The sequence below is a fragment of the Ranitomeya imitator genome, chromosome 2 (genome assembly GCF_032444005.1).
Source record: "Ranitomeya imitator isolate aRanImi1 chromosome 2, aRanImi1.pri, whole genome shotgun sequence".
Taxonomy (NCBI): Eukaryota; Metazoa; Chordata; class Amphibia; order Anura; family Dendrobatidae; genus Ranitomeya; species Ranitomeya imitator.
Window position 1 is genome coordinate 580,318,956 of NC_091283.1, and position 16,616 is coordinate 580,335,571.

General features: G+C 45.9%; 1 protein-coding gene across 4 annotated transcripts in view; it reads left to right on the forward strand.

Moving 5' to 3' along the window:
* The window catches only part of LOC138665062 (regulator of G-protein signaling 9-binding protein-like), a 32,416-nt gene extending 16,898 nt beyond the window's left edge, over positions 1-15,518 (forward strand). For 3 of the 4 annotated variants that reach the window (XM_069752218.1, XM_069752221.1, XM_069752219.1), the window contains 2 exons: positions 3,484-3,782; positions 10,514-15,518. In XM_069752218.1, the coding sequence (XP_069608319.1) occupies positions 3,484-3,782; positions 10,514-11,046 (832 nt within the window). In that variant the 3' untranslated portion in view covers positions 11,047-15,518. Of the gene's footprint in view, positions 1-582; positions 795-3,483; positions 3,783-10,513 lie in introns of those variants that run through there. The other variant, XM_069752220.1, reaches the window with a different exon arrangement.
* The last annotated feature ends 1,098 nt before the right edge of the window (positions 15,519-16,616 follow it).

A 16,616-nucleotide genomic window follows, 5' to 3' on the forward strand; every position in this document is an offset into this window, starting at 1 on the left:
TATGCTATGGGTATGTCATATGTACACGTCCAGTCGTCCACCCATATAATGCGCCAGTTTTACAGTTTCCCATGTAATCTTTCCTAATGATCCGTTAAAGATGGATGTCTATTAAAATCTATGGGCGAGAATCCTAGGAAAACAATGATACTGGGGCACGTTGGGATTTCTATCCATTGGAGACCCTATGGCTGGCCTCAGCTTCTATGGATGATAAATGCCCCAGAATCCCTGGTGTAACTTGAAACTCATGGGCCCGATGCGAAAGCTCCAACGGGGCCCCCAAATATTTTAACTCCTTAATAGCAATACTCTTTTTCTATAGGCCAAAGGGACTTTTAGGCCCCTCAGCTGGCTCCAGGGCCTGGGTGCGACCCCAACCCCTGCGCCTGTTGGAGTTACATCCCTGCCCAGAATTCTGTAATCTATGGGTTGGATGTCCTGCATATTCTAGCCCATGCTGGGAGTTGTGCTCCTCCGTGCTGTCCTAGGTGTCAGCAGCACGGAGGAGTGTGGCGAAGCATGCCCCCTCCCATAGGCGGCTGTGGGGACTGGGGAGTGGGGAGCGGGCGCTGCGGTCCGGGGGCGGGACCTGTGCTCGGTGCTGTGCAGTTCCCACACTGAGGGACGGACGCGCTCTCCCCGGGAATCCGGCTCCATGAGGTTTAGTCAGCAGAGCAGCAGCTTGCTGCCATTATCCTATTACACAGCCTGAGCCTCACACTCCAGCTAAGCCTCGGCCCAGGGAGAGATGTGACCGGAGACGCTGGCCGCTGAGGCGCCCTCGGGGGCAGGTAAGTGCCAGGACTCTGATACTAGGAAGCTGCAGGCGCAGGGCAGAGACTCTGAAGTGGGCAGGACAGGGTTAAAAGTCACCCTGGGTTCACTGTCCCCAGCCTGGCACATTATAGTCAGGGAGATGCTGCGGAGATGGGTGACAGGAACCTCCCAAGTCTGCCAGTCATGGCTCTAGTAGTCCAGTGGTGACCAGTGCCAGTGCTTGGATGGGTAGCATTGAGGAGGCAACAGTGCCAGTGCTCGAATGAGTTACATGGATGTGGCCAGTGCTCGGATGGCTGATATGGAGGTGACTAGTGCCAGTGCTCGGATGGATGACATGGAGGTGGCCAGTGCCAGGACTCAGATGGGTGACATGGAGGTGGCCACAGTGCCAGTGCTTGGATGGGTAGCATTGAGGAGGCAACAGTGCCAGTGCTCGAATGAGTTAGATGGATGTGACTAGTGCTCATATGGGTGACGTGGAAGTGGCCAGTGCCAGTGCTCGGAGGGGTGATATGGAGGTGACCAGTGCCAGTGCTCGGATGGATGACATGGAGGTGGCCAGTGCCAGGACTCAGATGGGTGACATGGAGGTGGCCACAGTGCCAGTGCTCGGATGGCTGATATGGAGGTGACCAGTGCCAGTGCTCGGATGGATGACATGGAGGTGACCAGTGCCAGGACTTAGATGGGTGACATGGAGGTGGCCACAGTGCCAGTGCTCGGATGGCTGACATGGAGGTGGCCAGTGCCAGTACTCGGATGGGTGACATGGAGGTGGCCACAGTGCCAGTGCTTGGATGGGTAGCATTGAGGAGGCAACAGTGCCAGTGCTCGAATGAGTTAGATGGATGTGACTAGTGCTCATATGGGTGACGTGGAAGTGGCCAGTGCCAGTGCTCGGAGGGGTGATATGGAGGTGACCAGTGCCAGTGCTCGGATGGATGACATGGAGGTGGCCAGTGCCAGGACTCAGATGGGTGACATGGAGGTGGCCACAGTGCCAGTGCTCGGATGGCTGATATGGAGGTGACCAGTGCCAGTGCTCGGATGGATGACATGGAGGTGACCAGTGCCAGGACTTAGATGGGTGACATGGAGGTGGCCACAGTGCCAGTGCTCGGATGGCTGACATGGAGGTGGCCAGTGCCAGTACTCGGATGGGTGACATGGAGGTGGCCAGTGCCTGTTCTCGGATTGGTGACATGGAGGTGGCCAGTGCCTGTTCTCGGATGGGTGACATGGAGGTGGCCACAGTGGCAGTGCTCGGATGGCTGATATGGAGGTGACCAGTGCCAGCGCTCAAATGGGTAACATGGATGTGGCCAGTGCTCAGATGGGTGACGTGGAGGTGACCAGTGCCAGGACTCAGATGGGTAACATGGAGGTGGCCACAGTGCCAGCGCTTGGATGGGTGACATGGATATAGCCAGTGCTTGGATAGGTGGCCAGTGCCAGTTCTCGGATAGGTGACATGGAGGTGGCCAGTGCCAGTGCTTGGATGGGTGACATGGAGGTGCCCAATGCCAGTGCTTGGATGGGTGACATGGAGGTGGCCAGTGCCAGGACTCAGATGGGTGACATGGAGGTGACCAGTGTCAGTATTCGGATGGGTGACATGGAGATGGCCAGTGCCTGATGTTATGTGGGCTCATGTACCAGCTAGCGTTGGCTATAATGTCACTATATTTTGCCCTGAATACTGCTAGTCTGACCACAGGGATCCACCTGGTCCAAAAATTTTGGCGCCGAGTCCTCTTTTCTGGACGTCCTTCATCCATGTTAGCGTGGTCACTCAGCTTTTTCCTTTATGGCTATTTAAGACTAGGGAGTGACCGATGAGGAGCCTCCACTTCTCAGGCCCCCATCACTGACATAATGGACAGTTACCTAATGTAGTGTTGTTTTTGTCATTGTGCCATTCAACTGATGGGGTTTGGAGAGATCTGGGCACCTACTGCTGATGTGACCCCATTCTGCCACTTTTGAGTTTCCCCTACTTGTGAACACTGATTAATTAAAGAGTATGTCGTTAGAAGAGGGATCTGCATGACTGGATCAATAGTCCCTGTGTGACCACTGCTCCATTCACTTCTGTGGTCTCTGATGCCAGTAATCATACATTTATCATTTATTAAGCATTTGTCCTGCCATCCTCTGTATGCAGTCAGGATTCTATGAATGGAGTTCTCTCATGGGCAGACAAGGCACGCAGACAGACTTTAGCACTGGATCGCTTCCGTTTGTAGAGTGATTAGTCCTGACAATGTTATTCATTTAGGAAATGGCTCATAATGCCATCCCACTGGGTAGTATGGCACAAATGCCATCTAATATTATGCATGCAATGAAGTGTGGTGTTTTCTCCGGTGTATGGCAGGAGGTAAGGACGAGGTCAGTAGGCAGATTAGCAGCGTGTATGTCACTGACCTGTAAATATAGTAAACCCATCAATGAGAGATGTCAACAAGCTGCCTGCGAGTCGCCCCCCCGATCGTCATCCTCATTATGTGCTGGCACATTATTGATTCCTGCGGAGTGATGGGTTGTGTGAAAAGCAGCTGCTGTCTATAGCTGCATCGTTCTCGTCCACGCCAATGGCTTCTGGAAATGCCAGGAATTATGTAATGTGGCTGGAGAGATTGGCTGATCGTCTGTATTAATGGCATAACAATGTGATTTCTTTCTTGTTTTGTTTGCCAGGTGCCCCCTATGCCAGGAAAGATACAAATTAAGCATGTCAGTCCAGGATGGTGCCAGCCCGGCACCCCCTCACTTGCACCCTATCTCCAGAACATTAACACTGCGGGGAATACGTGGGCACACAACGGAGACCGGCGGGCATGGCACGGTTGCAGACTGCAAGAAGGTTCATAACTCCTTAAATAAGGTGACAGCCTGTTACCGGCAGCTGGTGATGTGTGTTGGGGGGACGTCGGACTGTCCTCGGCTGCGGGAGGAGCTGGAGGAGAGCAGGAAGAAAGCCTTTGAACTAAGCACGGGTGAGTGTGGTAGTGGGGAGACCAGGACAGGGGCAGATACCTAGCATGTAGGGCTCAACTATGGAGCCACCACCACATTAGGTTAGGGCATGGTAAGCACCCGCCACTTTTATTTTCTGAATCACTCCCCATATAAGCATCACCTCTCTTCATTTGTGACCAGAGGAGAATGGGGTACAGCAGCCCCCAGTTCTGGTGATGGGTGGGTGCCCCAGCAGAGTTGAATTGAGCAACTAGTCATGAATGTGCTCCACCAACCCAAAGTATAATGCTAAGATGTGAAGATAACGGAGTGGTATGTCATATGCACCCCTGAGTCGTGCAGGCAGAGGCAAGACCAGGACTAATCCATGGGGGTCTCTGTCCGACCCACACTGATTTAACAGTTATTCCCTATACAGTGGAGAGGTGATAATTTACTTAGACCAGAATAGACCTTTAAGTCTCATCTAAAGCTTGTATTGTGGTGAGGCATGGAAATAGCTGTGGAGGATATCCACTAAATTAAAACATAACCTTTAATAAATGTAACTAAAATACTCGGATCCTAACAAAACACATACATAGACACTAAACAACGTGCTCAGGTGAACCAGTGCTCAAGATAAAAAATTGGAACAGTCTTACCAATTTAGACGGACATATAGAAGAAATCCCTCAAATTCTGTAAGGGAGGTGGTTCCAAGACAAACATCGGGCCAAGGGTAGGGAAATGATATATCACCACTGTCTTCCCTGTAAACCCTCAAAGAGCTCCTGTCCTAACAAGGACAGGCCCCAAGTAAGCCCTGCTATGGACACCCACCAACCAAATAATAACCTAAATGTCTCTTTTCTCCCAACGCGTTTCAACTCCAATAGAGGAGAATCATCAGGGGAGTTATATAAAGTGCAGGAAGAGACCAATGGGTCTCCTTAATAGTCCAGAAAAGACAGTCCATTAAAATCCATACAGGTCCGTATGAGTCTGTGCAGATTGGGTCCCGCAGCTGCGGACACAGCTAGTATTTGCTGACTTTTCTTGGGACTCCTAGCCACTGCGGGACCCAATCTGCACGGACTCATACGGACCTGTATGGATTTTAATGGACTGTCTTTTCTGGACTATTAAGGAGACCCATTGGTCTCTTCCTGCACTTTATATAACTCCCCTGATGATTCTCCTCTATTGGAGTTGAAACGCGTTGGGAGAAGAGAGACATTTAGGTTATTATTTGGTTGGTGGGTGTCTATAGCAGGGCATACTTGGGGCCTGTCCTTGTTAGGACAGGAGCTCTTTGAGGGTTTACAGGGAAGACAGTGGTGATATATCATTTCCATACCCTTGGCCTGATGTTTGTCTTGGAACCACCTCCCTTACAGAATTTGAGGGATTTCTTCTATATGTCCGTCTAATTTGGTAAGACTGTTCCAATTTTTTATCTTGAGCACTGGTTCACCTGAGCACTGGTTCACCTGAGCACGTTGCTTAGTGTCTATGTATGTGTTTTGTTAGGATCCGAGTATTTTAATTACATTTATTAAAGGTTATGTTTTAATTTAGTGGATATCCTCCACAGCTATTTCCATATTGATCCTGAGGATATAGACACGGCTAGTTCCATTATATGCCTTAGCTATCTTTTATTGTGGTGAGGCACCAACAAGGCATATGTATGGGAAAACACTCATCTGCACACATACATTCCTGCATATATACTGTATAACTCTTCTATATACATTCTCGGATCAGGGACCTAATTGTAATTTAAATATATATGTGTGTGTGTGTCCTTATAAATATATATAAAGAGAGAGAGGGAGGGAAAAAAAAACAACCAGCACTCCTAATGTGAACACGTGCAGGCTTAGCCCTAGAGTGACATGTTCTGTCCATAGTTGTAGGCTGGTGGGCCAAAAGTGGCATGTACGGTAGAGTAGAACCCATCGGAGGGAGGTCACCTTGCCGTGGTTGATGGGCACACATGAATTGGCAAATTTCATTTCATCTATTACTGTAAGTTTTATGGAAAAAAAATTTGTGAAAAAATATTTTTGAGAGGTATAATCTATATTGACTAAATATGTCTGTGTTTTCACATGGCCTAGATTCATACACATGTGCTGCTGTGTTCTTTTTTATCTATCTATCTATCTATCTATATATATAATAGTAATGATAATAATAATAAATTATATAGATATATATATATATATATATATTTTTTTTTTTTTGGACCAATACATCAATTTGCCTACTCCACTAACCTATCAAGCTCGGTGCCAACAAGAACACCTAGAAAGAATCAAGTCATTGCCGACGCTCCAGGGAATAATACGTCTTTGGTGAATGCCCACCTTTACACTGGTGATGCTTATCCCACTATTACAATGATTTTACTTCCGTCCATCCACCCAGAAATATCAGTATAATGACTGCTGCCGGGCAGGATCTTCCGGCTTGTTATTACTAATGGCATCCGGAGGCTTTGGCCTTATTGGATATGTATATTCCCAAAGCAAACATTTTAGTAGTTATTTCAGATTTATTGAAATCCTTTTCAGACCCAGGGAGACACCAGGAAATTTAGATGGCAGATTAGGAAATTGCGCAAACAGATTTTTCTCATACTGTGCCACTATTCAGAAATGGAAAGCACAGAGCACCCCTTACATGGCCCTCTGGCCGCAGTTTGGGGGTTTATATCCTGCGTTTTATATCCAGATGGAGACTATGGTGCAGTGTTGGGTCAGTCAGTTGGGTAGTCCATTACTGCTATCATATGGGGCCCAATTCATTATTGGTCGCATTTTCACCAGTTTTATTGCATTTTTATTGTTTTGCACCTTTTTTTTTGGTTTCCGGCATGTTCATCTTTCCATTTGCGCCTTTTAAAGTCATTTTTTTATGTGTTCGTTTTTTTTTAATGCTCATCATTGTGGACCGAGTTTAGAGTTTAACGATATTCTTTGCGCAATTCGTCATCTGTGAATTTTTGAAAAGTCACAAAATTTGCAGCAAACATACTCCAGCTTAAAGGGAACCTGTCACCCCGAAAATCGCGGGTGAGGTAATCCCACCGGCATCAGGGGCTTATCTACAGCATTCTGTAATGCTGTAGATAAGCCCCCGATGTTACCTGAAAAAGGAGAAAAAGACGTTATATTATACTCACCCAGGGGCGGTCCCGCTGCTGGTCAGGTCGGATGGGCGTCTCCGGTCCGCTCCGGCGCCTCCTATCTTCTTTCCATGACGTCCTCTTCTGATCTTCAGCCACGGCTCCGGCGCAGGCGTACTTTGCTCTGCCCTGTTGAGGGCAGACAAAGTACTGCAGTGCGCAGGCGCCGGGCCTCTGACCTTTCCGGCGCCTGCGCACTGCAGTACTATCCTCTGCCCTCAAGAGGGCAGAGCAAAGTACGCCTGCGCCGGAGCCGTGGCTGAAGATCAGAAGAGGACGTCATGGAAAGAAGATAGGAGGCGCCGGAGCGGACCGGAGACGCCCATCCGACCTGACCAGCAGCGGGACCGCCCCTGGGTGAGTATAATATAACGTCTTTTTCTCCTTTTTCAGGTAACATCGGGGGCTTATCTACAGCATTACAGAATGCTGTAGATAAGCCCCTGATGCCGGTGGGATTACCTCACCCGCGATTTTCGGGGTAACAGGTTCCCTTTAATGACAGAAATAAAGAACATTTTTGATGATTTTGGTGTAAAAAATGTCAGCGAATAGGACAAGAGTAAAAAGAAAAAGTGATTTAAAAAATACAAATGATGAATTGGCCCATAATGTTTAGGTACCTTCACTGTACTGACAGATGTCAAGAAGGCCATCATTGACACCCTCAAGCAAGAGGGTAAGACCCAGAAAGAAATTTCTCAACAAATAGGCTGTTCCCAGAGTGCTGTATCAAGGCACCTCAATGGTAAGTCTGTTGGAAGGAAACAATGTGGCAGAAAATGCTGTACAACGAGAAGAGGAGACCGGACCCTGAGGAAGATTGTGGAGAAGGACCGATTCCAGACCTTGGGGAACCTGAGGAAGCAGTGGACTGAGTCTGGTGTGGAAACATCCAGAGCCACCGTGCACAGGCGTGTGCAGGAAATGGGCTACAGGTGCCGCATTCCCCAGGTAAAGCCACTTTTGAGCTACAGAGAAGCAGCACTGGACTGTTGCTAAGTGGTCCCAAGTACTTTTTTCTGATGAAAGCAAATTTTGCATGTCATTCGGAAATCAAGGTGCCAGAGTCTGGAGGAAGACTGGGGAGAAGGAAATGCCAAAATGCCTGAAGTCCAGTGTCAAGTACCCACAGTCAGTGATGGTGTGGGGTGCCATGTCAGCTGCTGGTGTTGGTCCACTGTGTTTCATCAAGGGCAGGGTCAATGCAGCTAGCTATCAGGAGATTTTGGAGCACTTCATGCTTCCATCGGCTGAAATGCTTTATGGAGATGAAGATTTCATTTTTCAGCATGACCTGGCACCTGCTCACAGTGCCAAAACCACTGGTAAATGGTTTACTGACCATGGTATTACTGTGCTCAATTGGCCTGCCAACTCTCCTGACCTGAACCCCATAGAGAATCTGTGGGATATTGTGAAGAGAAAGTTGAGAGACGCAAGACCCAACACTCTGGATGAGCTTAAGGCCGCTATTGAAGCATCCTGGGCCTCCATAACATCTCAGCAGTGTCACAGGCTGATTGCCTCCATGCCACGCCGCATTGAAGCAGTCATTTCTGCCAAAGGATTCCCGACCAAGTATTGAGTGCATAACTGAACATTATTATTTGTTGGTTTTTTTGTTTGTTATTAAAAAACACTTTTATTTGATTGGATGGGTGAAATATGCTAATTTATTGAGACAGGTTTTTTGGGTTATCAGGAGTTGTATGCCAAAATCATCAGTATTAAAACAATAAAAGACCTGACAAATTTCAGTTGGTGGATAATGAATCTATAATATATGAAAGTTTAATTGTAATCATTACATTATGGTAAATAATGAAATTTAACACTATATGCTAATTTTTTGAGAAGGACCTGTATGTCCAGTGGATGCCTTGATGACCATAAGCTTTCTCCAGATCGGCTTTTGTTTCTAGCTCTTTTATCTGCTATTTTCAGAATGCATGTAGATCAGTAGAGGTCAGCTATTTATTGCCCCCATGCTCCTCACTCTATTGCCCTTTAGTGTCTGACCTTAATGACGGGCATTAACTGGGCTGTATTATCAGACAAGACCTTAACGTCCATTGTCCAGAACTGATCATTTGTTTGACCATAGACACAACAACTCTCAGGACTACGGTTTGGAGCTGCATCGGCAGTATAAGAGTATGTGCGCTGGCTTATGTGTGCAGATCTAATGTATGTAGAATAATCGTACATGAATCCTGAGCAACAAAGCATGATTCAGAGGGAGTGGGTGGACAGATACTTTGTAGACAGAAAATGGCTAGATGCATAGATAAAGTAATGGAGCCTGGAAACAATATTAGAAAGTAGTAATAAATCAAAAGATGTAGATGCTACCTAAGCTCCATCAGTCATAGCCTCCATTGTCTACATAGATAACATGGCGGTGGTAGCCCGCAAGTCATCCTCTGCATGTAAATTAGAATTTGATAGGTTGTAGACTTGAAACACAAGTAACACTACGTAAAACCATACTTATTTTTTAAAGAAGACCTGTCAGTTGCTTACAAAAATCATGTTAAATACCTTGTAAAAATCACTTAGCTCCCCTGATTCTGACACTTTTTTTTACGTTTTTGTGCTTGGTTGCTCCATTGCAGAAATATTCACATTTGCTGCTTTTGGAGCGCAGTATCTGAAATCTCTTCAACTGTGTATTTCTTCAGAGTTTTCCCTGGGGGTGTGCGCTTTTACCCCCTATTTCTCAGATGCTGCCAATCACAGCTCGGCAGGTGGTCTAGCAGTCTCAAACTCTGCTGAGCTGTGATATAGCGTAGGAGAGAACTGTAAAGAAACGGCCAGATGCTTTGCAAGCAGAGATTTCACATGTTGCGCTCCAAAAATAGTGACGCAGCGCAAGTTGGAAAAGAATGGCAGAATTAGGGGAGCTAAGGGATTTTTCTTTACAAGGTATTTATCTCCATTTTTGTGTGCAAGTGACAGGTCCTCTATAAAGGGGTTCGCCACTATTCAGACAACCCCTTGTCAATCACTATGTTTCCCTTTTTAAAATAATTACACTAATACCTCTGGTGTCGGCGTTGTGTCAGCGCTATTTACACTGGCTCTCCTGGAGATTGTGTGATATTATGTCACGCGATACCTGCGGCCAGTCAGCGCTGACTTCTTTTCCCATCCTTCGGACGAATCGGATACATCTTTAAGTGAGAGAGCCAGTGACGAGCCATTTTTCTCTCGGATGACCCTCTATGTAGGACACAGCAGTTTGCTGCGTGCTCTCCCATGCTTTTTATTAAGTGGCATATCGACACATATCGGCCAGACTGAGGCCAAAAGAACACCCTTGTAGCTTCCGTCTGGTTAATGGGGGACTTTGGTAACGTAATTATATGTTAGAAAAAGCTCTGTGAATGCAGTGTGCACGTAACCTACATATTAGCTTTTGTCTTATTCTCATGTCTTACAGACTTGTTTGCTTTTTTGAGAAATGTAGAGCAATATGGATGGCAGAAGGACAATTTCTCTGCAGTGGTCACATGGTAAGATATATGTTGTTGAAGAGCTAATCTAATCTCTTTATATATTTTCCAATAGATCTGATGAACACATTGATGGACCTGTTGATGGAGCAAGAGGTGACCCAGGAAGACAGAGTAGAGCTAGAGCGGACCTGGGTACTATTCCTCTCTACCCTAGAGCTCTTCCAGCAGGATTTGTGTAAAGCACACCACCTTTGCCAACTCTTTCCTTTGCATGGTAGACGAAAAAGACTGGTCAACACAGGCGTTATTGGTAAAACATCAGAAGTTGCTTGCAGAGCCAGGAACATAAAGTCTCCCAGTAGCAGCAGGGTACGGGAGAACCCACAAAGAGTCGACAGACCCTGCTCCCCGGATCTGGCCGGTCAGATTGAGCATGTGGAAAGGATGCTTCATGACATGCAGATGAAGGTCAGCATTCCTATATGGACGGTAGAGGCCACCGAAGAGGCTTGGGCAGAGATGAGCTCAGCCTGTGACCTAGATGAGGGTTCAGACAATGAAATACTGGCTGGGGAGGATATTTCTAGCAGGGGCTGTTGCGCTCAAAGGCAATCACTGACTCGTCCTTTATGTATGGTTTCGTAACGAACAGCTATCCTTGAGTTCTTAAAAACAGCTGGACCTGGCGCCCAAAAACGTGACTACAAAATTACGGAAATTAGGCTGCATGATGGTGTCATCAGATCAGTTTGGCCGATGTTGGGGTTCTCATCTACTCATTTATAAAACTATCTTGTGATATGGTGTGGACTCCCAAGATGTTGGCAGCCCACATGGCCGGTTAGGACTGTGGACAGTTCTGGCATTGTGATATCTAGTCATCCTGCGGATAATTTCCAGAAATGATATAAGGAGTGAAGATGTCAGCTTTCATGTGACATTTGGGGCACATATCTGATTCTGCATTGTGAGGATAATCAATAATCATAGTAAATTAATGGCAATGGTGTATACATCTGTATATATTCACCGCCTTAGACCTTTGTTTTTTCAATTGGAGTGAACAATATAATCATGCATGCAGTCTTCCTCAGGGACGTCCATAATTAATTAAGCACTATAGATTTTCTCAGTCTATCTTTTTAATGGTCCTCATTAACCACTTCTGTGTCGAAGAAGGCTGAACTGATTCACGGCTGCCAGTCCAAGTCACCTCCTACATTTGTCTGTGCTAATAGGAAACATCCTTTGATTATAGTAAAAAGGTTCATTATGAATAACATATCAAGGAATTGCGTCAATTCCTTTTATATGTGTCACTATCTGGATCACGCTGTAGACACGAGCATTAAGAGAATAATCTGCTGGGATGTATGGGAGTTTATATTCATTTAACTGGTATGTAATGTTCCTTTTAACCTAGAGCGCTCTACTAATTAGCCATATTCTGCCAGTTGCAGTGCCACAAAGCGTCTCGCTAAAGAGTTTTATTCAGAGTGCAGGATTTCTACAAGCTCTAGAGAACTATAGCATACAAAGGCTTTAAAAATTGGAGCAGCCCATGCAATTTGGGGTCTCCTCTATGAGATAAAATGTGTTGTGGACTAGCTTAGGGCAGCAAATGGACTAATGTTTGAACCCATGATAGCCTATGCTCTTAATTCAGCTAATGCATCCCTGGTGCTTTCACTCACTGGAGAAGGTCATGTTTGAATCCCTGCTGGCCTAGGGCAATGAATGGGCTAAGTCTATATTCCTTGTACTTTTACTCACTGGAGGGGGTCATCTTTGAATCCCTGCTGGCCGAGGGCAATGAATGGACTTAAGGTACCTTCACACATAACGATTTAGTTAACGGTATCGTTGCAACGTCACGCTTTTTGTGACGTAGCAACGATCCCGCTAACGATCTCGTTATGTGTGACAGCGACCAACGATCAGGCCCCTGCTGGGAGATCGTTGGTCGCTGGGGAATGATCAGGACCTTTTTTTGGTCGCTGATCGCCCGCTGTCAAAGCTGACGGCGGGGGACGTGACAGACATCGGAATGTGAGTATGTAGTGTTTTTTTTTTTTTTACTTTTACAATGGTAACCAGGATAAATATCGGGTTACTAAGCGCGGCCCTGCACTTAGTAACCCGATGTTTACCCTGGTTACCCGGGGACTTCGGCATTGTTGAAGACAGTTTCAACGATGCCGAAGTCTTTCCCCGGATCGTTGGAGAGAGCTGTCTGTGTGACAGCTCCCCAGCGACCACTCAACGACTTACCAACGATCACGGCCAGGTCGTATCGCTGGTCGTGATCGTTGGTAAGTCGTTTAGTGTAACGGTACCTTAAGTCTATATCCCTGGTACTTTTACTCACTGGAGGGGGTCATCTTTGAATCCCTGCTGGCCTAGAGCAATGAATGGGCTAAGTCTATATCCCTGATGCTTTCAACTCACTGGAGGAGGTCATGTTTGAATCCCTGCTGGCCTAGGGCAATGAATGGGCTAAGTCTATATCCCTGGTGCTTTTACTCACTGTTTGAATCCCTGCGGCCTAATGCAATGAATGGCACATTGCTGCCTCACTGGTGGCTTAAGGCAGTGAATAGGTTAGTGTCTGCATCCCTTGTGTTCTTGGGAGGAAAATGTGCAAAGTCTGAATGGGGTTAATGTTCGTATTAGTGTTGTCCAATTCCAGTGAATGGGCTAATGCTTGTATCCTTGTTAGTCAAAGGCAGTGATGTAGGTTAACGGCTGCATCACAGTGACCTAGTGCAGGGAACTGGATTAATGCTTGCAGCCCTAGTGGCTCAAAGCAGTGAAATTGGTGGTCTAGGGTAGTTAATTGGCTAATGTCTGCATCCCTAGTAGCCTAGGGAAGCTAATAGGCCAAACTTGCTTCCCTGGTGGTCTAGGGCACTGAAGATGCTTAATGGTTGCATTTGTGGTGGCCTAAGGCATTAAATAGGCTTATACATGCATCCCTGCTGGTCTAGGGCAGTGAAAGTCTATCTCCCTAGTGGGATAGCTCATTTAGATGTGTTACTCTCGGCATCCCTGTTGGCATACAGCAATGAATAGGATAAGTTTATATCCCAGGATACCTAGACCAGTGGCAGTGAAGGGGCTAAATACATTCCTCGTAGCTTAGGGCAGTGAGGGGGCTAATTACATCCCTGGTAACTTAGGGCAGCGAGGAGGGTAATTACATTTCTAGTAGCTTAGGGCAGAGAGGGGCCTAATTACATCCCTGGTAGCTTAGGGCAGTGAGGGGTCTAATTACATCCCTGGTAGCTTAGGGAAGTAAGGAGGGTAATTACATCCCTGGTAGCTTAGGGAAGTAAGGAGGGTAATTACATCCCTGGTAGCTTAGGGAAGTAAGGAGGGTAATTACATTCCTAGTAGTTTAGGGTAGTGAGAGGGGCTAATTACATCCCTGGTAGCTTAGGGAAGTAAGGGGGGTAATTACATCCCTGATAGCGTAGGGAAGTAAGGAGGGTACTTAGATTTCTAGTAGCTTAGGGCATTGAGGGGGGTAATTATATCCATGGTAGCTTAGGGAAGTAAGGAGGGTAATTACATTCCTAGTAGCTTAGGGCAGTGAGGGGGGTAATTACATCCATGGTAGCTTAGGGAAGTAAGGAGGGTAATTACATCCCTGGTAGCTTAGGGAAGTAAGGAGGGTAATTACATTCCTAGTAGCTTAGGGCAGTGAGGGGGCTAATTACATCACTGGTAGCTTAGGGAAGTGAGGAGGGTAATTACATCCCTGGTAGCTTAAGGAAGTAAGGAAGGTAATTACATTCCTAGTAGCTTAGGGCAGTGAGGGGGGTAATTACATCCATGGTAGCTTAGGGAAGTAAGGAGGGTAATTACGTCCCTGGTAGCGTAGGGAAGTAAGGAGGGTACTTACATTTCTAGTAGCTTAGGGCAGTGAGGGGGGTAATTACATCCATGGTAGCTTAGGGAAGTAAGGAGGGTAATTACATTCCTAGTAGCTTAGGGCAGTGAGGGGGGTAATTACATCCATGGTAGCTTAGGGAAGTGAGGAGGGTAATTACATCCCTGGTAGCTTAGGGAAGTAAGGAGGGTAATTACATTCCTAGTAGCTTAGGGCAGTGAGGGGGCTAATTACATCCCTGGTAGCTTAGGGAAGTAAGTAGGGTAATTACATTTCTAGTAGCTTAGGGCAGTGAGGGGGGTAATTGCATCCATGGTAGCTTAGGGAAGTAAGGAGGGTAATTACATTCCTAGTAGCTTAGGGCAGTGAGGGGGGTAATTACATCCATGGTAGCTTAGGGAAGTAAGGAGGGTACGGTAATTACATCCCTGGTAGCTTAGGGAAGTAAGGAGGGTAAGATTAGTTGGTGAGTGTTAGGCTCTATTTTACAGTGCCATGCAAAGTTTTAAAGGGACCCAATTACTGTAGCGCCTTTATGTTGTCCTCTCTTGGGGTAAAATCCGCATAAAGTTTTCACACAAGACATGGCGGATTTTTAGCTGGATTCATCAGTGGCATAAATTTACAATCTGTATAAATGCATCCTTATTGTGCAGAGGAAGAAATCTGTAGCAGCCTTGAGAAGGAGCTTGCACCTTATAAGTACATTGGTGGCCAAGCGTTGAAAAAAGGAGTACATATTCAGCAATTCCAGGCCCAAGCTTTAAGTTCAGAAACAATTTTCTTAGATATTTGGTATGGGGCAAATTATACCTAGCTAGTGGAAATCGACCCCATCCCAAATAAGGGTGATGTGCTAAGGTTTGTTTTATGTGCACGGATGAGATTAAGGCAGAAGACTACATCTTCTGCTTTCTACCCCAAATGGTTCCCATGGTCTCACTTCAGAGGCCCCCCTCTCTTTCCACCTGATTGTCGATTGGCATTTCACCTTCTTAAAACCCTCTATTAATGTCCGCAACCTCCTCCCCCGGTCCTGCATATTTCATTTTGTCATACGTTCTATTCTAGACACTTTAATACTTTGTCTGTTTTGCGCTATGTAATTGTACTTTTCTGCACTTTACCATTTCTGGAGAACATAGCCTCTCTATGTGTGTTCTTATACATGTGCAATTGTTTGTCAAAGAGATCTCAAATAAAAACTTTGTAAACCATAAAAATATCCAGAAAATATTTGTGACACCATCATTTATGTGATTGATTGACAACAACATAAGAGAAGACACAAACACTGATACTATTTTGTGTATTTACATTAGACTCTCTCAAAATTTACCAATATGGTTTGGTTGCTAAATTGTATAACTGGTTAATGATCACCATATTCTGGCCCAAAAAGTGATTATGTATGTAAAGCCATTTTCAGACCCCCTTAAATGGGTTATTCAAGCTCTTATGTGGTTAAAATTGCAAAGTGTTTGCAATGTGTGCTTCTCCTGCTGTGTCTCCCCCTCACACACAGTCCCTGTGATCTCTGGTAAGCTGCACTCACAGCCTGCAGAGAGGGAGGTGACACCTGGAGAGAGAGAGCAAGGCGGCTGATAGGACAGGGATTAAGGTGGGGGAAGGGGGATGGCAAGACTGTTATTCACAAAAAATGCTGCTGAGTCCACTGTGTTCTGCTCCTCTGTAAACAAGCTGTGCCTCTGATGCAGTAACTGCAGGTGATAGCAGATCACAGGGCAGTCACACACAAAATGGCTCTGCCCTGTGATGCTGCTCTTCATTCTGCCCCAGGGATATTAGACCACCCAAAAGGGGAGGGAAATGGTGATGTCAGCAGTTACTGCCCCAATTTTGCTGCTGGTAAATCTTACTATAGCTGCTTGAGGTCTAAAACGGAAAATGCTCCCCCTAGTGGTAAATATGTATATTTGTAGAAAAATATATAATATTTTTCATATAGAAATGTTTGCAAACAGTGCAAACATTGCATTAATACATTTTAATTACTATTTTAAGCCTAATTTCACAAAAAAACAAAATACAAGAAAACTAGTGGCACCTTCCCTTTAATCACAGTCAGGCACCCAAGTCATTGGTCATGAGTTTTATTTTTTTTTTATACAGCTGTCATATGTACTGTAATTACAGGGCATGTAACTAGACTTTTGAAGTGGATCAGAGATGTACAAGGCACCGCCGGGCATTTCTACTACTGATCTCTTCTCGCTGGGTCTGATATTGGTATGGCTCAAGTCCATTCAGTTGGATGCCACAGAGCTGCAATATAAGACAAAGGCTCTGATTTATTGGTCTA